The sequence below is a fragment of the Molossus molossus genome, unplaced genomic scaffold (genome assembly GCF_014108415.1).
Source record: "Molossus molossus isolate mMolMol1 unplaced genomic scaffold, mMolMol1.p scaffold_m16_p_15, whole genome shotgun sequence".
NCBI classification, from domain to species: Eukaryota; Metazoa; Chordata; class Mammalia; order Chiroptera; family Molossidae; genus Molossus; species Molossus molossus.
In genome coordinates, this window is record NW_023425350.1 from 30,373,044 (window position 1) to 30,395,976 (window position 22,933).

Below are 22,933 nucleotides of genomic sequence, written 5' to 3' on the forward strand. Positions count from 1 at the left end.
AGGGGCAATCTTAAAAAATTTTTTTTAGCATATGACCACATCATAACCTTTTGCTAAAAATTACATGTTAGCAATAGACATGATTTTTCATGATTTTGCTATTACACATAACATGGCAGTGAGCACATCTGCACCCGAACTATACGTTTACAAGCATGTCCGCAGAGCAGAGTAGACCTGGCCTTTGTCTACCCATCCAAATGACAGATACTGAACTTTGTTACATATTTTTATATATGTTAAAGACTAGTTCCTTGCCCTTATTTTTTCTTCCTAGACTATAATAAAATTATGTTAGTATTTTTATTATATTGGCATTTTCATTGAAATATGATTTACTAAGATGACACATTTATGACTTTGAGTCTTCCAATCTAAGAACAAAGTGTTTTCTTTCTATTTAAGTTTTTTTAGGTGTTTCACTAGCATTTAAAATCTTTCCTCCTGGCCAGTGTGGCTCAGTTGGTTAGAGTATCGTCCTGTACACCAAAAGGTTGCAGGTTGATTCCTGGTCAGGGCACATAGTTAGGTTGTGGGTTCGGCCCCCAGTTGAGGCACGTACAAGAGGTAACCAATCGATGTTTCTCTGTCACATCAAAATTTCTGTCTCTCCCCTCCTCCCCATTTTTCCCTTTCTCTTCCTTTCCCTAATATCAATAAACATATCCTCAAGTGAGGATTTAAAAAATAATAAATAAATAAAATCTTTATTTCTCTTGTTAAGCTTATTTTTGGGAACTATTGTTTTTGTTTCTCTTATAAATGAGATCTTTTCTTCCAATGTGCCCTTGACTGGAATCGAATCTGTGAATCATTGGACTGCGGGCCTACACTCTAACCGCTGAGCCAAACCAGCCAGGGCTCATATGCTTTTCTCTAAATAAGGGTATGAAATTTACTTTGTTAATGAGAATTAACATTTTTTGCCTAAACCATTTCACTAAGTTAGCCACTATTCTAGCCCAGCTTGTGTTATGTAGTTCAATATATTAAACTGTAATTTAGAGTCTGCTATGTATAAGACACTGCTAGGGGCTCCATCGGGGTTACACAGATGAGTAAGGTGAGGCTTTTGCCTTAGGAAGCTCAAGCTGTGCAGGTGAGAGATAGACACTTGCCCAGCTACCAGGATATAAGAGTCTGCTTTAATTGGGTTAAACATGCTATGTAAGTATAAACTATCAACCAATCCAAGGTACAGGAAACTGAGAAAACTTTATGAAGGTGTCCTTTGATCTGTAATTTAGCAAATGAAAGGCAAGGGAAGAAATGCAGTCAAAGAGGACATTGTAGGCATGACAAACGGGGGAAATAATCAAAGGCATAAAAGTAATAAAGAAGTGTCCAGGCAGATCTAGTTTTCTGATATGATGAGCGGGGAGAGGCTAGAGGCAGACAGCCAGTTGGGAAGTCATTGCATTGCCATGAAAGGGAAGGTGAATGGAACCGAGTATGTAAAGGGGCTTCTGGTGTCGGGCCAAGTTCTCGTTCTTCATCTGAATGGTGGTTACAAGGGCATTTGCCGCACAGTAATTGTTTAAGGCATATATTTGTTTCATGTGATTTTCTGTTTCAGTGTTTTATTTTACAAGAAAAAGGAGTGGTTTTTTATTTGTTTGTTTTGAAAGTCATCTCAGTGGTCTAGAGAAAGGAAAGGAGGTAATCCAGGCTTGATGAGAGTGGAAAGTGGTGCAAATATGGGGCCATTCTGGAGAAATGACTGTATGTGGGAAATAAAATAAAGGAGAAGTAAAAGAAAGCAGTTGGGAACGTGCTACATTTCAGATGGTTGAGGAACATGAACATGTGTTGTGCACAACTAGCAAGCAGTTAAAACTAAAAGTTCAAATCGCACAAAAACGTTGCGCTAGAAGGTTTGGAGATAAAAATCTAGAGATGAGAGAATTGGAAACTGGAAAGTCATAAGAGAAGATGACTAAGGACAGAATCTTAGAAAATATTTGTTGGAGTAATAGGGGCCAGTAAGGAATACTGAAACGAAGCTGGAGATGGGGAGGCTAGTTCAGGGTGATGTGGGATAATATCAGTCCAGGAGAGAATTTCAGGGAAGGGGTGATCAGCATTGTCAGCTGCTGCAGGTTGCTGAAGGTCAAGCAAATTGTAGAGCAGTGTTACTGACTGTTGTGAAAAAGGTTGTATTGCATGACAGGTGAAACAACGAGTGTAGATGACTCTTGCAAAATTGTTGATGGCAACGGGAAAGAGAGAAATAGCATGTGTACTAACGGGAAGCAGAATTGCTAGTAGAGTTGGGCATGTTGGCAGGCATGCCAGTACAGCCAAGGAAGAAGAAAGAAGACATGAAGAGGGGCTTGGTATTTGATGGAGCGAGAACCTGGAAGAGTGCTTCTCAAAGTATGATTCCCATGCCAGGAACATCAGCACATGTTTAAATTCGTTAGAAATGCCCAGCCAGTGTGGCTCAGTGGTGAGTGTCAACTCATGCACCAAGAGGTCACCGGTTCGATTCCTGGTCAGGGCACATGCCCAAGTTGTGGGCCTGATCCCAGTGGAGGGCATGCAGGAGGCGGCCAGTCGATGTTCTCTCTCGTCAATGTTTCTGTCTCTCCCTCTTCCTTCCTTTCTCTCTAAAATCAATAAAGAAAAAAATTAATAAAAAAAAGTTTGTTAGAAATGCAGATTCTCAGGCCTCAATTCAGACAAACTGAATCAGAAACTCTGGGATTGAAGCCCCACAATCTGTGTTTTAAAAGAATTTCTCAGGATTCTGATGCATGCTCAAGTTTGAAAACCACAGACCTAGAGGAAAGAAGTGGTTTTATTCTGCACACAGTTTGGGGCCTTCTCCTTGAAAGGACGAGTGACCTTACTTCCTTTAGACGAGAGGAAAAGAGAAGTGATGAAGAGGGAAAAGGTGACATCAGATAACCCTGGGCTACACAAACGATCATGTTGCTTACTAATAAAGACAGTTTTACTTTTTCCTTTCCAATCTTGATGCTCCCCCCCAGCCTTATTGCACTAGCTAGAATCTCCAGTGCAAAGCTGAGAATTTACAGGAAACATCCTTTTCTTGTTCCTGATGTTAGGGAGAAAGCATCTAGTATTTCACCATTAAGTATGATGTTAGCTGTAGATTTTTTATAGATGACCTTTTTCAGGTTGAGGAATTTCCCTTCTAGTCTTAGGTTGCTGAAAGTTTTTATCAGAAATAGATGTTAGACTTCATCAATGCATTTTTTTTGCATGTATTGAGATGATTATATGCTTTTCCTTTTCTAGTTCATTAATATGGTAAATTATATTGACTGATTTTTAAGTATTAAACAAACCTTCTTACATTTCTAAGATAAACCTCACTTGATCATGATATTGGTGATTTATGTCTTCTCCCTTATTTCCTTATCAGTCTGGCTAGCAGTTTATCAGGTTTATTGATCTCAAAGAATCAGTGTTTGGTTTCATTGATTTTTCTCTATTATTTTTTTGTTTTCTGTTTTATTCACTTCTGTTCTAATCTTTACTTTTTTCTTCTGGTTATGTTGAGTTTAATTTACTCTTCTTTTTCTTGTTTATTTAGCTGGAAGCCAAATCTATTGGTTTGAGACCTTTCTTTTCTCATGTAGGCATATAGTGCTATTAATTTCCCTCTAAGTACTACTTTAGTGGCATTGCACAAAGTGTGATATGTTGTGTTATCATTTTCATTCAATTCAAAATACTTTTAAATTTATGTTTTGCTTTCTTCTTTGGATCTTAGATGTATTACTTATTTTCCAAATAGTTGGAGATTTTATAGAGAATATATATTTCTAATTTATTACTGATTTCTAATGTAATTCCATTGTGGTCAGGAAACATATTTTTATATGACTGGAATGCTTTTAAATCTGTTGAAACTTAAAACTTACCCGCAATAGGTATATTTTGGTAAAGGTTCAATATCTATTTGAAAAGAATGTATATTCTGCTCTTGTTGGGTGCAGTATTCTATAAACCTTAATTAAGTCCAGTTAATTAATAACACTGTTAAAGTAATCTGTAACCTTGCTTATTTTTTGTCTACTTATTCAGTTAATTACTGAGAGAGGAGTATTGAAATTTCTGATTATAATTGTGGTTTTGTCTCTGTTTGCTTGCAGTTCTATCCATTTTGGCTTCATGTATTAGAAGCTCTGTTATTTGGTGCATACATATTTAGAAGTATTATGTCTGCTTCTTGAATTGACCCTTTAACATTATGAAGTGATCTTCTTTATGTCCAGTGATATTCTTTGCTCTGAAACCTACTGCCTAATATTAATATAGCCACTCTGGCTTTCTTTTGACTTTTGACTAGTATTACTCGGTATATCTGTTTCCATCTTTTTACTTTTAACCCATTTGTAGCTTTATATTTAAATACATTTATGATAAGCCACATATACTTGGGTGTACCATATTTATCCAATCTGACACACTCTGCCTTTTAATTGGGGGTGTTTAGACCCTTTTCACTTAGTACAAGTACTAATATAGTTAGATTTAAATGTTATTTTGATTTTTGTTTTATGATTTTTCCATCTATTCTTTGTTCCCCTTTTCATCTTTTTCTGCCTCCCTTTGGATTAAATGATTACATTTTATTTTCTATTTTATCTCCTTTATTGAATTATTAGCTGTAACTCTTTGTTTAGTTGTTTTAGGGGTTGCTTTATGTTTTATAGTGTACATCTTTAACTTATCATAGTCTGTTCTCAAGTTATGTACCACGTTATCTGTACTATAAAAACCTTACAGTAGTATACTGTCCATTACTCCCCTCCCTGTCTTTATGCTATTGTTGTCCTATATTTTACTTATACATATGTTACAAACCCCACTAAATTTATTTGTTTGACCAGTGGATTATATTTTAAGTTAAATAATTTTTAAAATCTTATACATTTGCCTATATAGGTACAATTTCTGCTTTTCATTATTCCTTTCTGTAGATCCATATTTCCATCTAGTATCATTTTTCTTCTGCCTGAAGGACTTTCTTTCCACTTCTTATAGTGAAGATATGCTGGTGATGAATTCTTTCAGCTTTTGAATTCCTGGAAACTTCTAGTTCACCGTTTCCCCCTAAAATATGTTTTAACTGGTTATACAATTCTAGGTTGACAGTATTTTTTTTCATTTTAGTTCTTTAAAGTTGTCACTCCACTATTTTCTGATTTGCATATTCCTCACAAGAAATATGCTATCATCTTTATCTTTATTTGTATATAACGTGTCATTTTTATTTTTCCTCTGGGTTTTTTTCCTCTGGGTTCTTTTTGTTTATCATTGCTTCGGGCAATTTGATTAGATTATTATGTGCCTTGTAGTTTTCTTCATGTTTCTTGTGCTTGGAATTTGTTGAAATTTTGTGATCTGTGGCTTAATATATTTCATTAAATTTGAAAACATTTCAACCATTATTTCTTCAAATATTTTTTCTGCTTCACCCTCTCTTCTGTCCTTTGGAGTTCCGATTACGTATATTAAACTACTTAAATTTGCCCCACAGCTCACTTGCTAGTGTTCTTGTTATTTATTTCTATTCTTCTTCCTCTCTCTGTCTTATTTTGGATAGTTTCTATTGCTTTGTCTTCAAGTTCACTAATCATTTTTTTTCCTGCAGTGTATACTCTGCAGTCAGTCCTATCCAATGTATTTTTTTTCTCTCAGACACTATAGTATTCATCTTTAGAAGTTTGGTTTGGGACTTTAAAAATATCTTTTGTATCTCTATTCAACTTTTAAAATACATATAGTAAATGCCATTATGAAAACTATATTTATTCCTTTGTCGGCTAATTCTAACATCTGAGTCAGGTTTAGATTGAGTTCAATTGATTTTTCTCCTCATGGGTTGTATTTCAATTCTTTGCATGTCTGGTAATCTTTGATTGTATACCAGGTATTTTGAATTTTACCTTTTCAGGATCTGACAGGTTTTTTATTCCTTTCCTATAAATATTTTTGAGTTGTGTTCTGGGACATAGTTGCTTTTTAAAAAATCCTCACCTGAGGATGTGTTTTTATTGCTTTTTAGGAAGAGAGTAAGAATGAGGGAGAGAAGAGAGGGAGAGGGAGAGGGGGAGGGGGAGAGGAGGGGGAGGGAGAGGGAGAGGGAGAGGGAGAGGGAAAAGGGGAGGGAGAGGGAGAGGGAGAGGGAGAGGGAAAAGGGGAGGGAGAGGGAAAGGGAGAGGGAGAGGGAGAGGGAGAGGGAGAGGGAGAGGGAGAGGGAGATTGGTTGCCTCCCGTATGCGACCTGACTGGGGATCAAACCTGCAACCTAGGTCTGTACCCTGACTGGGAATCGAACCCAAAATTTTCTGGTGTACAGGAGACGATGCTCTAACCAACTGAGCTACCTAGCCAGGGCTATAGTTAAGATTTTGAAATAATTTGATATTTGGGGTCTTGCTTTTAAGATTTGTTAGGCAGAACCAGAGTAACATTTAGTTTAGGGCTAATTATTCTCCACTACTGATACAAGAGCTATCTGGGGACTCTACCCAGTACCCTGTAAATTATGGGTTTTCTGGTTTGACTGGTAGGAACAGATGCTGTTCCTAGCCCGGAATGAACACTGGTCTAGTCCCCTCCAGTTCTCTCAGGTGGTTCTTCTCCTAACCTCAAATAGTTTCCTCATAAACATGCACCAATCAGTACTCTGTAGACTACTCCAGAATCCACAGTTCTTTGAAATTCTCTCCTGTATAGCGATCTCCATTCTCATACACTCTACTGGGAACTACAGTTGCCTTAGTTTCCTTGGACTCTCAGCAGCATCTCCTTAGCTCAGGGAGTCCACCTGCTCCCCCCTTTGTTCTCCCTCCTTGTGCTCTGGCCTAGAAGCTCTCGCAAGGTGGTGTCATGAGGCAATGGTAGGGCTCACTTCATCCCCTCCCCAAAGATCGTTGTTCTTTGTTGCCAATTTTCAGTACTTTGAAAATGATTGTTTTATATATTTTGCATAGTTTTTTGGGTGGAGGGAGTTGTTTCAGGCAGTAGGGTAAATGAGATCCTTGTTACTCCATTTTTGCCAAAAGCAGATATCCTCAGAAAGTACTTTAAGTGGCCTGAATGTCTGGCTGAACTACACATTCCATTCAGAGAACAACTTAATATAGGAGCCTCTATTTCTTGAGTGCCTTCTGTGTGCCAGGCACTGTGCCAGGTACATTCATACAGGATTCATTTCGACAATATATTATTGAACAGCTACTGTGTGTCAGGGACTGTTCTAGGCAATGAAAATAGAACATGGCACAAAACAGATTTTTTTAAAAAAAAATCTTTGTTTCTATGGTGCTTATCTTCTACCTAAGAAAGAAAGAATAACCAAAATTAATAATTTAGCTATATAGCACATTAAAGGGTAATAACTGCTATAGAAAAACAAAGCGCAGGTTAAGGGGCTCTGGAGTACTGGAGTGGAAATTAATGATTGCAGTTTGAAGCAGAATGGTCAGGGTAGCCTTGCTTGAGAAGGTAACATGTTTGAGCAAAGACTTGAAGGAGGTGAGGGATAGAGCCATGGGGTTGTATGAAGAAGAGCATTCACACAGAGGAAGCAGCCAATTTAAAGACCTAAGGCAGAAGCATGCCTGGTGTATTAAAGAAATCATGAAGAGATCAGTGCTGCTAGAGCAAAGACCAAGGGGAGAGTAATAGGAAATGAGGTCAGCTTGATAACTGGATTGAATAGGGTCTTATAGGTCATTGTAAAGACTTTGGCTTTTACTATGAGTGAGGAGAGGAACCATTACAAGATAGTAAGAAGAGAAGGTTTGTGATTTGAAATATGTTTTGAAAGGATAATCTGGCTGCTCTCTTGAGCAGAGATTATAGGGTGTGGGGTGGAAGTAGGGGGACCAATTAGCAGACTGAATTAAATCAGACGAGAGTTGATAATAGTTTTTTCCAGGGTGGAGCAGTAGAGATAGAGAGAAGGTGGATTTTGACATATTTCAAAGGTAAAACTAACTACATTTCCTGGCATATACACTGTGGGTGTAATAGTAAAAGAAGAGACAAGGATATAGTCAGGGTTTTTGGCCAGAGCAACTGGAAAGATGGAATTAGCGGATGAGAAAGACTGCGAATGAAATGAATTGGGGAAAGATGATGAGTTTAATATTGAACATATTAAGCTTGAGATAGATGTCTGTTAGATATACAAATACAAGTATTAAAGTAGGAAGTTGAACATATGAATCTGGAGTTCATGGGAGAGTTCTGGGTTGATAGGTCAAATACGATGAAGACTAAGAACTGACCCGAACTGAGCAAAGTTGAGGTCGTTCGTGAATTTAAACCTGACCCTCTTTTGGAGACTAAGTGTCAGGATGGATGACTTTTTAAATGTGCCTTAAAACTGAGAACCACTGCGTGAAAGTCTTTTCTTCCATCCTGCCAGAATGCTCATTTCATTAATAAGAAATGCAACTGACATACCAGGCAAAATAGATATACACCAAGTTTCACATCATTTATTTTTATAAATTCATATTTCAGTCAGATGGGGAATACTTTGATTTTAATGCATACCTTATTGATGTTAAGAGTCTAGACTTGTTCTAATGACTATGGTAAAGATAAGACATTTTTCCCTATTTTGTCTCCAAAAACATATAAAAACTAGCAAAAGCTTAACTATTGTATTCAAATGGAGAATTCTTCCTCTTCTAGATTTGAAGACTAAATAAAATGTGGGACAGTTACATTCTACTTTTTTATTATACCTTTTGAAATAATTTGTATATGCCTTTTAAATAATTTCAAGTGCCACACAAAATAATGTTAATAGCTCAAAATCAAAAGTAAAAAAAAAAACCACCCTAAGTATAATTTTTAAAAATCTTTTTCTCCTCAAGCGTTTTACGATGGGATAATGAGACAGATGTCTCTCAACTGGAAGGACATTTTGACATGGTTATGTGTGCTGACTGGTAAGTACATAAAAATCGTAAAACTCCTGTTAGAAAAAATAGCTTTGCTGGAGTAATTGGGCTGTACTGCTTTGCTGACGGCTAAGCAAAGTCAACAAATGAAGCACAAAGCCACCTTAACCTCAACAAATTAATATTCATCTCCATGTGACAGTTATAAGGTAGTCTTCTATCACACAGTAACTTCTACCACATTATTTCCCAAAGATTGATTTTGAGAAGCATTTCCATTTTCTGGAATTGCCTCTGTTTCATGCTTGACGTATCAGTAAATGGACGACTTAGGCAAATTGCAAATAATTATGGCTCGGAGAGGAATAGTCTGGAGAAAAAGGAGTTTATCAACACAAACAGCTCAATTAGCTTACTTCTTAGGAGAGATCTGACTATTGATATAAGGGAATATATGTATGTGTGCACACATATACACGCTTCAGCAAATAAACATATCTATGGAATATCTTCAGGGAAATAGCTTTTCTTAAAACGTATGTTTGCTATCTAATATTTTCAATGTATTCAATTATGATATTTAATTATACATAAAACAAAAATTATAAAATTACATTTTATTGTTATGCAAATAATAATATTAAAATCTCTGTCAGATGCCTGCTTTTAAAAAATAATTTACATATTTAGTCTTCTCTTTTAGTCCAATCTACTTATTGTTAATGACAGTCTGACCCTAAGTTATAGGATAAATACGTATCAAATCTTAATAATGATTTCGACTAATCTTATGTTATTTTCTTCATGCGTGTTGAATAATAATTGTTTCAGCATATGGGAAATGTTGACAATTCACAAGTGTTTTTCCTGTTAAAAGTAAGATCTTATTTGTATTTTTATCATGATTTTTTTATGACATTTTATATTTGAAAACATAAGTTCAGATTTTAAAGATCTATTATATTAATAAGCTCAATCATAAGACCCAGGGAAGACTTTCCCTATCAGAGAGCTGAATGAATGGGATGAAATTTTTGGGAAGTCTTTGTTATTATCATCATCATCATTATTATTATTATTTAATAGACTTTTTAATGGGTAACTTTTCTACTTACGTCAATGAAATTAGATTTGCTTTTTTTTTTTTTCTTCTGATAAATACTTTAATAAAAAATAAATATTTTGTTTTAGTTTTAGCTAGAGAGTTTCTAGTTTTCCATAGCCCTTTTAGTCTCTTGGAACCCAGTTTCAGAAAACCTGTTCCAAAGAAGGGAGAAATTTCTGATTAATCATTGATATTGTGTCTCAATATTACATCCATCATCTAATAAAAAATAAGGAACTAAAATCTCACCATATGATTTGAGCAAGCAATTTGTAAATGCCTTTCCTCACCAAATATGAGAAAAGATCCTCCAGGTTTCATTGCACAGATGAAGATAATGCTGGCAGGATTAGATCAGATTAAGCATGAAAGTCAGATCAGAGAGCAGCAGAGAGGGAAGGAGGGCAGCACCTTCCTGGAGGTTTAGACAAGGGTGGCACATGGATGGGCTCTGATTAGGTACGGAAAGTCAGGTCTGGCCAAGAGATTTAGGTTAAACTTGTCCTTTGCACAAATATCAAAACAGCCTGTCTTTGTCATCCTTGTGTTATAGACACTCATACCATGTCATCCTATTTGTACCAGAGAGACAAGCAGAGGGAGTAAGATGTAAGCTCTTTTCTGATTAATGTTCTCAGTAAGGTTAAAAATAGCCACACAACATGTTTAGAAAATAGTCTCTTTTTTTGCCTAGCCAACAACAGGATCATGTACAACTGGTATACATGATGCACATTCACTGAACATTTTCATTACAAATATAGAATGCAATGCAGTGTACATATACACACACACACATACACATACATACACACACCTAGTGGCTCTGAGAATTTATGAATTCAAATGAACTAAATATACCAAGTTTCATTTTATAAATGGCTTTCCTATGCATGAATTAAGTTTTTTGTCCCCCTTGTGTTCTAAGTACCAGAATGTCAGCCTGTTTATAATTTCCCATTAGGAAATGTGAAACATTAAGCTACTCTCACTGCGATGCTGATATTATTTCCAAAAGAAATGCGTTGGTAATGGTCTCCCTTCATATTCACAGGGATGGGTAAGCTGCTTAGAAACTTAGAAAGTGCAGTGATGTTTATAATATGTATGTTGTGCTTACAGCAGTGGAGCACAGGGTTCCGGGAGTTCTTATGTCGGTGGGTTTGGCGTCTCTCTAGCAGAGTGACTGCTGGATGCTGCTTCCAGGGCGGCAGGCTGACGGTGCGGCTTTTCTTTTCCCCTCTTCTTTCCCCGAATGTCACAGAGGAGGAAAAGAAAGCTCCCTTTAAACACTACCTCCAAGATGAAACCTGAAATACTCAGTGCCAAAAATAGGTGCCACACATAAATAGATCACTTAAGTCTCACCCCATCCTTTAGTCCTTGTCAATGAGATCTGGATTAGGCCACAGGAATATGAAACAGGAGTCAGAGTTCAAATATTAGGTACATGGATTACATTCTTATTGAAGCCTTTCCAGCAAGGGTGGCATTGTCTGATTCCCTGAATAGCTAACCAGTAGTACTGCTTGATCCCATTTACATGAAAACAAGCTCTATTCACAAACCTATTCCAAACCCACATTGTGTTCAAGTAAAATGCACACGATTACAACAAGTGGTGATATGTTTATGTTCTTAAATCATTCATATATTCATATATTTACATTCAAACAGTCCTAAACCTGTGGGCACTGGGGAAAATAACTTATTTCCCAGAAGAGACAGTCTCTTGGTTCACATCTGAATTATTAGCTCACCTAGATTATAAAATAAAACAGCAAACTGTGAAAGCTAGTCATTATTTCAGCATTCAGCATTTTTGACAATGAAATATAGTTTCATGGTTCAACAGTTCCTAAATAACTTGTAAAATGTCAACTTTGAAATAAACAGAAGGGAAAATCGAGGTATAGTCACACCTGCAAAAGGATGCTGTGGACAAATATCAAAATATTAGAATATTTAAGCGCAGGTGTAGAAAAAAGCTACCTATTAAGTTCCTTTGTTGACTTGTTAAATGTCGAATTTAATATGAGTTCCTTGGGGCTGGAATGCAGTCCAGCCCAGTCCTTGTTCAGTTTAGAATAGTAAGTGATTGTTAATTTTAAGTCTGCCTTTCCAGACTGCTGTTCAATCACAATAATCTAAGAGTCTGGAAATAAGTTTTTTGTTTTGATTTTTGTTTTTTGGATCCAATGAACATTTTCATTTAGTGTTTGATGGCTTTCCAGTTCATTGTAGTTCTGCAAAAATAAAAATAATTCTGTACATTTGGACTCCCTAAAGGCTTAGGAGGTGAGTCTGAAATGCCATTCCTAGTCCGACGCAAGGAGCTCAGGCTGTAGGACAGTCAGCAGCCCCTGTGCACACCGGCAGCCTGAGACTGAAAGCAACGCTCTCAGCATTTTCACTGTGTACAGTGAATTGTTTCTATTTTCTGTTATTTTTACTTTGCTCTTGATTTTTTTTTTAAGTTTGGTTTTTATGAAATTTTTTTTTCTCAAAATAGCCTCTAGAATTTCTTTGTTTTCTTTCTGATACTGTAATCATGGATATTTCTAAATCATGACTCAAATAACTTTACACTGAAAAGATCTTTAATCCGAATGTGGTCAGCCCTTTCCCCTCACTCCCGAGGAAACTCAGTCCCAAAGAAGATGTACAAATTGCCAATGTCTTGCCACCTAAGGGACAGAGCCAAGTGAGATCAGAATAGGGCATCATGCCAGCTTCCACAACTATCAGCTGATGACTGTTGATAGAGACCATTCTTCCACTGAAAGGTAATCTGAAACAGTGAATTTAACTTAGCACAGTTCACCTTGAAAATTACATAGAGGTTCTTCCTTTCTGCGACAGAAAAGTGTCTCCTGTTCCCCGCACTAATTAATTTCCCTATGAGAGGAGCAATAAAGTCCCTGTGCTCTGCACAAACCCGACTGATCCTAAGGGGGGGGGGGGGGATGAAAGTGGCTTGGAACCTTTCCTTTGTCATAAAACCTGTGATTCAGATCCATGGAACAAAGCAGGTGTTGATTCCACTAGTAAATTATGTAGAGGGGTGTGTGTGTGTGTGTGTGTGTGTGTGTGTGTGTTATAATGGCCAAACTAGACTGACTGTCGATGCATTTTGATCAGTAGCTGAAGGGAGAGTTGAAATGGTATCTCCATCCCAATCACTGACCCACTCAGCCTTTTTAAATAGATCCACTTAAGCTACTGCTGTTCTCTGAGCCCATTAGGACTATTTAAGGGGTGAATTTTCAGGAGATTATATATCACTCCTACTAAAGCACATTGAAATTGCTCATAGGATGTATCCTACAAAGCATTATAAATTCTGCATCAGAGCTAAGGAGAAAGGTGAGCTTGCTTGGAATAAAGACCACTTAGAGAACTGCAAGAATCACTTTTGGGAAAGTTGATTTGGACTGATGGAGTAGACAACGTTACCTTTCAGATAACCATATTTGGAATGTATACTTTGTTTTAAGCTGCATTTTCCAATAAGCTATGATGTTAATTAAGATCTTTGTCACCATTACCAACATTAAGTAGAAATAGTACTTTGTAAGGTTATTTTAAACTCAGCTTTTAAGATGCTGTTTATTTATTCTAACGATCTTACCAGCTCTTAGGATGCACGGGTATAAACCGAGCATGGTCTTTTGCTTAACGCTATGTATCCCAACCAGCCCGGCTCTCCATAGGCCTGGGTACCTGACTGACATATTTTCCCACAAAGATAGTCTTCTTAAAAAACAAAACCAGAATGCTTAATTCTTACAACTTAAAATATTACCTCACTAAAGAATAAGGTATATGGTCCTGAAGAGAAAAATTTTAAGACATGTAGACACAATTTCATTTCTTTCTTATCAATCCTTAATGGTTATCAATGACTGATGAATATAACTTAAAGGCACATTTTTATAGCATTTGAATTAGCATTCTGTGCTCTACGATTTAAGCATATTTTTTATGGAACTATAAGAAAATGTTCCCGTGGGTGGTAATCAGGTTATTCTGATTGATGGGAGGAATGGGATAAGGTTCCCACTCCAGACATGATTTCAAGCTCATCTTTTTTTGTTATTGTTGTTAATCCTCACCTGAGGATATTTTTCCATTGACTTTTTAGATAGAGTGGAAGGGAGGGAGGGAGGGAGAGAGACACACATTGATTAGTTGCCTCCTACACAACCCAGATTGGGGTTGGGGACGAACCTGCAACCCAGGTACATGTCCTTGACAGGAAATCAAACCCAAGACCCTTCAGTTCGTGGGCCAACGCTCTAACCACTGAGCCAAGCTGGACAGGGCTCTAGCTCATCTTAAGAGTATTCTTTTCCCAGCACTCAAAGCATCCTTTTATAGAGCCTTCTGCTGATCATGTCCGGGGAAACCCAAGCACTGACTTCTTGGCAACTTCTCATAAACTACTCTCCCCACTTCCTCTCGAATGAGAGAATTGGAAGAGAACCTAGTCTAGTGAAACCTGCTACCTAAATGTTGATTCTTCCTTACCAATACTGGTACAACCTGTTTTAGGGTCATTGAAACTAACACCCTACATAAGCTAAGCTCCTCAATTTCCAGGACCCTGTTGACCTGCCAGTCAGGCAGTAAACAACTGTTTAGTGAGTCTCTATGTGTACCTGCTGTGCTGGAACTAGTGATGCATAAATGAAAAGACTGCAGGCTCCTTGCGGATGGGAACCTTATCTTATTCATAGCTTATTTCTAATGCCTAAACCCGCCCCTAGTGTGTAGTAGATGATAATAAACATTTGTCAACTAACATATTTATTAATTTGATTCCAGTACAAACAGGTGGGCCTTTATTGATAAAGGCACAGAGGCCTCATGTGAAGTGACTCATCCAAGGTGACAGAGCAGGCAGGTCAGAGCCAGAGCTCTATTAAACCGTGAACTCTCTGCCCTTGCCTGAAGTGTGGCTCCACACAGCAGCGTCCTACTGATAGCTGCCACTTCCCCTTAGCTCCAAGAAGGCGAGGCAGGGCGCTAGAATAGGCAGTACTTACCGTGCTAAGTGAGGAGCAGGGAGGCCAATCAGAGGGGCCTACCCCAAACTGCAGCACTGGAAAGGGGCACAGGGCCCCCCTAAGGCTCCTCATGGGATAGCTGATGCTCAAGACTGCCCAGTGTTCTAGCCTGTGAGTCTCAGATGAGCAAACTCTGTCCCAAGCTTCCAAGATAAGGCCTAATGAAGACAGGGTCAGACTGACCCAGCCAAAGGGATGACAGAGCAGCAACAGAATCTCTCAAAAAAACCGGAGGATAAAAAAATCAACATGGGGATGAAGGGGAGAGGGGGACCTAGCGCTGCCTTGGTCTCTCTGACACATTGCCTAAACCTTATTTTTGTTTTTGGAACCATTTAGGCCTACGTCACTGGTTGAATCTAACCTCAGTGCTGTTCCTAGTCACTAAAACCATTACCACCTGAGACCGTTCTGTGGTCTGAGTATAACAGGGCTGGTGGTTTGTTTTTGGAGGGTGGTCTCACAGCAGTGTGCAGAGCGCCCAGGTCTACAGAGACCAAGCTCCAATGACAGGAAGTGCTGGGAGAGCTTCATCTCAGCCAAATGATTCCCCCAAACGGAAGCATAGAAACCGTCCCTTTAACAATAACATCTGGCCCAGCTGTGTGTGAATCCTGGCCCATTGCGTGTTGATGACTTGGCTTTGGTTGCAATACCACTGACCACAATATCTTTTCTTTCTTTTTTCTTTTTGTCCAGTAAGACATTTGAATAGAAAGAAACAATTTCTCTTCTTTTAGTGTCGAGTAAATATGTGTCATTAGCCCTGTACTTATCTCCGTTAGTATCATTAGACTTGAAAACCGAGTTTAATCTGGATGCTGCTCTCTTCTCAATGTCAGCCTGTTTCTGGACCAGTACAGAGCCAGCCTTGTTGATGCAATAAAGAGATTACTCCAGCCCAGGGTAAGTATGTTTCTATTTTCTCCTGAACACTGGCTTCAGAATAATTAGTCTGTGCACAAAGATGGAGAGAGTAATGGAATGGCAGGATTAATGTCATGTAATACTTTAATACTTATTATGTCCAACTTCAATTGGGTCTTCTGATCTATCAGATTCTTTTCTAATCATAACTAGGAAACTTCTTACCCTTGGCCTTCTGATAAGAAACACAGTGGGTAGTAAAATAAATGAAACCGCTTCAAAGATAGCGTGAGATTATTTTTATCAAAGAATTTCTTGAGTCTTTTCCTTTGATAACAATATCTTCATATTAAAGTAGAAGTATGATATTGAAAGTTTCTGTTGACTTCTGTCATTTTAAATCCCTGCAATGGTAACCTTTGTTATTGGGTATTTATTTATTGCAAATTTTTTTTTCTCTCTATTTCTGTTTATATTAAAGAAAAAGGACTTCAGATGAATCTGTATATTAAAAGTTCTTTGCTTTAAAAGGAAGCCATTATTTACATATTATAAACATTAGGACACAATGAAGCCAAGCATGGCATAAAAATTGTGCACATTTTTACATTTATGTATCCATTTATGCCTGAGAGTAAATTACAGAGTTTGTATCCACTCTTATTTTGTTGGGCTGTTATACTAAGCTAGGAGGTCTTGCAGCCTAAACAGAGAGTTAATATACGTCTATTTAAAGTAAGAAAACAAGTTTAAAACTCATGCATTAAAAAAAAAAAATCTTACAAGTATGTAAGGCTCTCACTGTACCATCAAATTTAAAATAGGTCAACAATGTTAGTGCAGTCCAACAAAGGAACTCACACTTATTTCAGAAAAGACTGCAGTGTGTGTGTGTGTGTGTGTGTGTGTGTGTGTGTGTGTGAAGTATTTTCTAAAGTTTGGTTTCTGAGGTCTTTTTAAAAAGAGGGTTTGCTCCAGTCTTCTGACCTCAGTGAGACTTATAGATTAATACCTTTCAATATTTCTTTTATATCTGTTTTCACATTGAAGGTTCCCAGAGCAATTTGATAATCATCCTTTGCCTTTACACTGTTGCTTTTTATTTTGTTATCTCTATATAGCTCAGAAACTTTAAATAGGCCTCTTAGTGGAGTAACCACAGCTTTGTAAGTGGTAATCAATTAAAGTAAATTGGCCTTCTCAGTTCTCTCGGTGAGGTGGGTAGTAGGTCCTGAGGCAAGGACGGGGCACGCTCCGAGCTATTGATGGCTGCTGCCCTGGTTGGCTAAGCAGCCTGAGTTGAGGGTAGAAAAAGGGATCTGGGGCCTCTTCATCTCCCGTGTGAGCCATGGGTGATTCCTATGAGCATTTGCAAGATCAGGATTTTCAGAGAGGCCACTGAGACTCTTGGGTGTACAGGCCTCCATGAAAATGTGTCATACATAAATACAATGCTTTCAAGGACTCCTGGATCTCACACTGAACAAACAGTACTTCACTCATCACCAACACCCCTTCAGAGCCTATTTGTGGCAAATACTCCATTTTGCAGCAGATTTGCATGATTTACCCAGGATCTATTGTAAATCATTCTCATGATTTACAATAGAAAACTGCCCAAGCTATGAATAGACCTAAATGCAGATTGGACTGGAATCTCTAGCAGCTCTCCTGTACCCGCTATTAAACCCCGAACCACACTCCCTCCTTGCCTGAAGTGTGGCTCCACACAGCAGCCCCCCTGAGCGAAGGCAGCAGCCCCCCTACTGACAGCTGACACTCACCCTTAGCTCTGAGAAGGATGAGGCCAGGCCCTAGAGTAGAGGTGTTACTTATGCTATGTGAGGAGCAGGGAGGCTAGGTCAGAGGGGCCTGGGCCAGTCTGCAGCATTGGAAATGGGAGTAGGGCCTGGCTTGCGCCTCACTCACAAGGCTGCCGGGTATTCTAGCCTAAGGGGTGAGGGGTCCACTGAAAGGGGGGAAATCCAAGTTGTGGATGGCACTTGGACATTCCGAATTACCACCCAGGAGACTCATCCCCTCGGGAAGGTCTGGGAGACACAGCACTTGCACTTCCTAGGCCTCTACCCAGGTGGACCCTAGAAGGGCCATGTGGACTGGCAGTGACCAGCAGCTCCACATCCTGTGCCAGTGTGCTAGCAGGGTTCCCAGAGCTTGGGGGTAACCAGAGGAAAACTGCACTGTTCTTCTTAGCTCTCAGGGCTGGCTGTCCTGCTTCCAGAGGAGCACCCTGTGAGGGTATGTGGTGTGGAAGTCACAGTCCAAAACCAAGGTAATAGCAAAGGTTTTACTTCTGCAATTAGAGCTGCTTTTAGTATTTTCTTGAGTGCAGACAATCCTCCATGGTTCTGTGTCCAGAGGTCTGAAGGTGCCACACAGGCCTTCAGAGAAACAACTTGGGGCTATGCTGGTGGATCCTGAGTTCTTCACTGTTCAAGGCCTGACAAATTCATTGACAGATACAGGTTCTCCGGGTGCTCAGCAAAAACAGCACTCGAGCCAAATGCTTCAAATTCCTGGAGGGGGTTGGGGGATGCCGTTTCTGAAGGTCAAGTGTAGTGGATGGAGTCTGAAGTATCTTCATTCAAAACCCAAGTCTGTCTTCCTATCTAGCCGCTGGGTTCACCTCTCAAAGCCTCAGTTTCCATCTGTAAAATGAGGAGTGTGCTCACTCCCCGTGTCCAGTGCTTTGGAAAGCTCTCATACCCAATGGCTCCGGACATGTGTTAGCTCTCGTGACCTTGAAGAACCAGCAAGACTTCCGGGCTGTGGTGAGCACAGAATAGAGGGGGCTCTTTCCAAGCCTTTTCCTCGGTGAAATGCTGGCAAGAAGGGACTAAACCATTTTCTTCACCTGGGCTCTACAGCTTTTGCACATAACTGGACACAGTGTCTCCCCTGCACCCGGGGGGTGGTGTACACCTGGTAAAGATGACACTTTACTGCCAGCCTGCACACATGAAGGGAGTGAGATTTCTTCTAGGTGGCAAGAACGAAATGATTGAAACATGAGGTTTGAGTGTCAAACTGTGGAAAGAAAGGAATTCTGTCATTTTGAAGAGTATGGTCCTTTGATTTCTAGCTAGGGCAAATCAGCAGTCTGGGTCAGAGTTCCAGAAGCAAAGAAAGTTGGAGAGGAAGTTTCTCTGCTTTTCAGTTTTTATAATGGAGTCATGAATGAGGGAGACAGACCCCAGAGAGGACTTAGCCAACAGGGTGGGCTGAGCTCAGATTCTCCGCCAAACAGCACCCGTGCTTGGAAAGTTGTTCTAGGCAGCCCCAGATTTCAGCGGGGACTGTTTGTCACCTGCCTCAACGGAAACTTTCTTCAAGTTGCTGGTTGAGAGAAATTGTAAAACAATGGACTCCTGCCAGCATACTACAAGGGACTCTCGCAAACTTAAAGATGAAAAGGAATGAGCCCTGGCCGATTTGGCTCAGCAGTTAGAGTGACGGCCCACAGACCAGCGAGTCCCGGGTTCAGTTCCCACTAAGGGCACGTACCTCAGTTGTAGTTCTTACCCGGCCCCAGTTGGGGTCGTGCGGGTGGCAACCACTTGATGTATCTCTCTCACATCAATGTTTCTCTCTCTCTCTTCCTCCCTCTCTCCCTCCTGTTCTGTCTGAAAATAAATGCAAACATGTCCTCGGGTGAGGATAAAAAAAAAATTAAAAAGGAATGAAATCAGCAAATTCTACTCATTCCAAGAAGCAACCTTTCCTCCCTCCCTCCCCTTTCTCCTCCAGTGAGTGGCTTCTCGCTGATGATTGATAGGTGAGCCCTGTCATTGTGTTCTTTAAAGAACATCACCAATGCCTGATACAAGAGGACCCAAATGTAATTTAAAAATAGCCACAGCAGCCTGCAAGTTGAACTTGAGTCCAGAAATGACAAGTAGCAAATGGTATCTACTAGTATTCCTCAGAGACAGCTTTGGGTGCAGGGAGGGGAGCCGAGCCAGCCAGACAGGGTGAGCTCACTCAGGACCACGAGGAGATGGACAGGGTGCAACACTGCCAGCTCTCCGGCTGGTTATCACTGCTGACTGATTGTCCAGGATTCAAAAATATCACTGTGGAAGTCACAACCTTCCTCAGAGATGGGCCCTAAATGGCCACCAAGTGCCTGGAGTCCTGCCTGTGTACAAGGAGTACTATAAATGTGAACTGTGGACTCCCGTTTGTGTTGACAGAGTTCCTCATTTAAAAAAACCTAACACCTCTGTATGCTCCCACGCAAACCTCTGTCATTGCTAATCTCAGGGAAATGCCTTGTGAGTGTGGGCTCAAGTGCAGCGAACTGAGATGGTGCGGAAGGACCTTGGGTTCCCGTCTGCCGGCTGGCGCAGAGGCCCAGCAAATCCTCCCTGTTCTTGGCGAGGAGCTGTGTTCAGCCAAGCGTGGCTCTCCCAGTAGCAGGAAAGAGTCCCCAGATGGTCTTAAGACCTTCAGAGCGGGGCCTAGCCCTAGAAGTTCTTTCCCGAGGTCCACCTGGGTGCTCAGTCAGCACGTGCGGTGGTGAGTCTCTGCCCCCCAGGAACTGACCCTTCCTTGAGATGTACCACTCAGGTGAACTACAGGACACTGCAGAATGGCTAATAACAGCCAGCACGTGGTCATATACAGCCTGGTGCTGTTTTTGTCTGTTCTGTGGATCTTTCTAATTTACACCTTGAGTAGAATGTGAGATACTCAAGGGCTTGGACTCTAGCTTGGTTCAAGAAACATCTGTGGAGCACCTACTATCTGCCTGGCACTGTGCTGGGGAATGTGGGGTAGGGGTATAACTATGAATGGCAAGCACTGTGAGAATTTCAAAGGTTGTTAGCAGGGCAGATTGATGCATGAACTGCCAGGACATACAATGCGGTGCGGCGGGTACTAGGAAGAGGTACAGCGCAGAGTGACTAACTTCCTGAGCAAAGTCCCCTGCAGGCAGTGGCATCTGACTTTGATCTTGAATAGTCAGAAGGGTGTTCATTCCAAGGCTCAGAGAAGAGACTAGAAGGCAGTATCCCGGGTGCAGGAAACGGGGCTCACAGGTGTAGGGTATGAAAAAGCATGTTGTGTTTTAGGGTCAACAAGATGTTTGCTCTGGCTGGAGTATAAGAGTGTCTTTGTGGTTTGGGGATTAGGGGTGGGGAGGGGCAGGAGATAAGGTTAAAGAGCTCATTCGGGGTGCCATTTTATGAATGGCTAACAACACTATGATGAAGAGGCTTAACTTTATTATAGGGTAATAGAGAACCCCCGGAAGTTTTTGAGCACTGGTGAGGTCAGATGGGGGTTCTAGAAAGATCACTCTGGCCACAGCATGAAGGCTGGAGTGGAATTAGATCTTGACAGCAGCGAGTTTCCTCATGGGTCAAGGGTAAACCAACTAGTCTGGCTAGGAGCTAGTGAAGACGTGAAGATCGAGAAGAGGGAACCAAGTGGGCATTCACTGGCAGATCTGTTCAGCAAACATTTACTGAGCACCGCGCAGAAGCCAGACACAGTGCTATGCCCCGGGATAGAGGAACACAACGTATTCCTGCCATGGAGGAGCGCGGAGTCCAGCATGAGAGCCAGTAAACAAGCAGTTCCCTGATGTGTTGAGGACACAGCAGAGGTATGGGTGACCCATGGGAGCAGGGAGGGACATGGCTAACTGGGGCAGGAGGCACAGCATGGAGACGGAGGAACTGGGCACAGGCATCACCAGGGCACTGTCCAAGCTGGGTGCTGAAGGATGACGAAGAGCTTACCACGCAAACAAAGAACTGGGGCTCAAGAAAAGCATACCTGAGGGGATGTTCGCAGGTTTGAAGACACATGGGGTTCGTGAGAGAACAAATCAGAGGACTGCTGTGAGTTTGACCTGATAAGAGCCCAAGGTGAGTACGAAATAGCGATAGGATGGCGCTGCAGAGATAGGCATGGGTCATGCTGGGCTTCGACTGTCGTCCCAAAACAGGATCCATGTCGGTGATTTTCAACCCTGTTTAACAGCAGAACCCTTTGGTTAAAACATTCTTAGCCAGCACTCCAATTATAAAACAAAGTGAAGTAGCTTCAGTTAAATTGAATATGAGAAGCTTAGCCCTTTCTCTCTCCTGGTCCCCCTTGTACCCCTCCAGGTCACCCTTGAAGCATCTGAAACACAGTTTGAGAACCACGGGCAGCAGATGACCGTGATGTGGGTGGGGAGACATGGCATTGAAGGGTTTTATTTATTATTAAAAAAATTTTTTTTTCTTTATTGATTTTTAGAGAGAGAGGAAGGGAGAGGGGGAGAGATAGAAACATCGACGACAGAGAACATCGACTGGCCACCTCCTGCATGCCCCCACTGGGTTTCGGGCCCACAACCTGTGCATGTACCCTGACCGGGAATCAAATCGGTGACCTCTTGGTGCATGGGTTGACGCTCAACCACTGAACCACACCAGCCGGGCGTGTTGAAGGGTTTTAAAAGGCAATGCCATGATCCCCAGGTTTCTAGCTTCATTTCAAAGGTGAAGAGTATGGATATGCTTGGTACCCAGTAAGCACTCAGCTTGTGTGTGTGTGTGTGTGTGTGTGTGTGTGAGAGAGAGAGAGAGAGAGAGAGAGAGAGAGAGAGAGAGAGAGAGATGGGCGGTACCCTGGAAAGGGTAGGGGTTTGGAGCTAAGGATATTGAGTTTCATTTTAGACAAAATGGGTTAAAGATACTTTCAGAATACCCCCATGGAGAGATCTAGTAGGCACCTGAAAATAGGGGTGTGGGCCCTGGGCAGTGGTGAATGCTGCAGGGATATACCTGTGAGTTGTGATGTATAAGTGATAGCTGAAGTTCTAGGCTTGGGTACAATTGCCTAGAACTCTATAGAATACGAATAAAAAGTAGGCAGAGCTCTGGGGACCACTGACAACTAGGGGCACGGGGAAGAAGAGAAGCCAGGGAAGGGGACTGAGAGAGATGTAGGGGAGGAAGCAGGCAGAAGCAGGC

At 40.6% G+C, this 22,933-nt stretch overlaps 1 protein-coding gene across 1 annotated transcript in view; it reads left to right on the forward strand.

Moving 5' to 3' along the window:
- CAMKMT (calmodulin-lysine N-methyltransferase) overlaps positions 1–22,933 on the forward strand; it is a 379,656-nt gene that overhangs the window by 344,396 nt on the left and 12,327 nt on the right. Inside the window, exons 8-9 of the mRNA XM_036262484.1 lie at positions 8,874–8,948; positions 15,917–15,980. Coding sequence (XP_036118377.1) covers positions 8,874–8,948; positions 15,917–15,980 — 139 coding nt within the window. The remainder of the gene's footprint in view (positions 1–8,873; positions 8,949–15,916; positions 15,981–22,933) is intronic.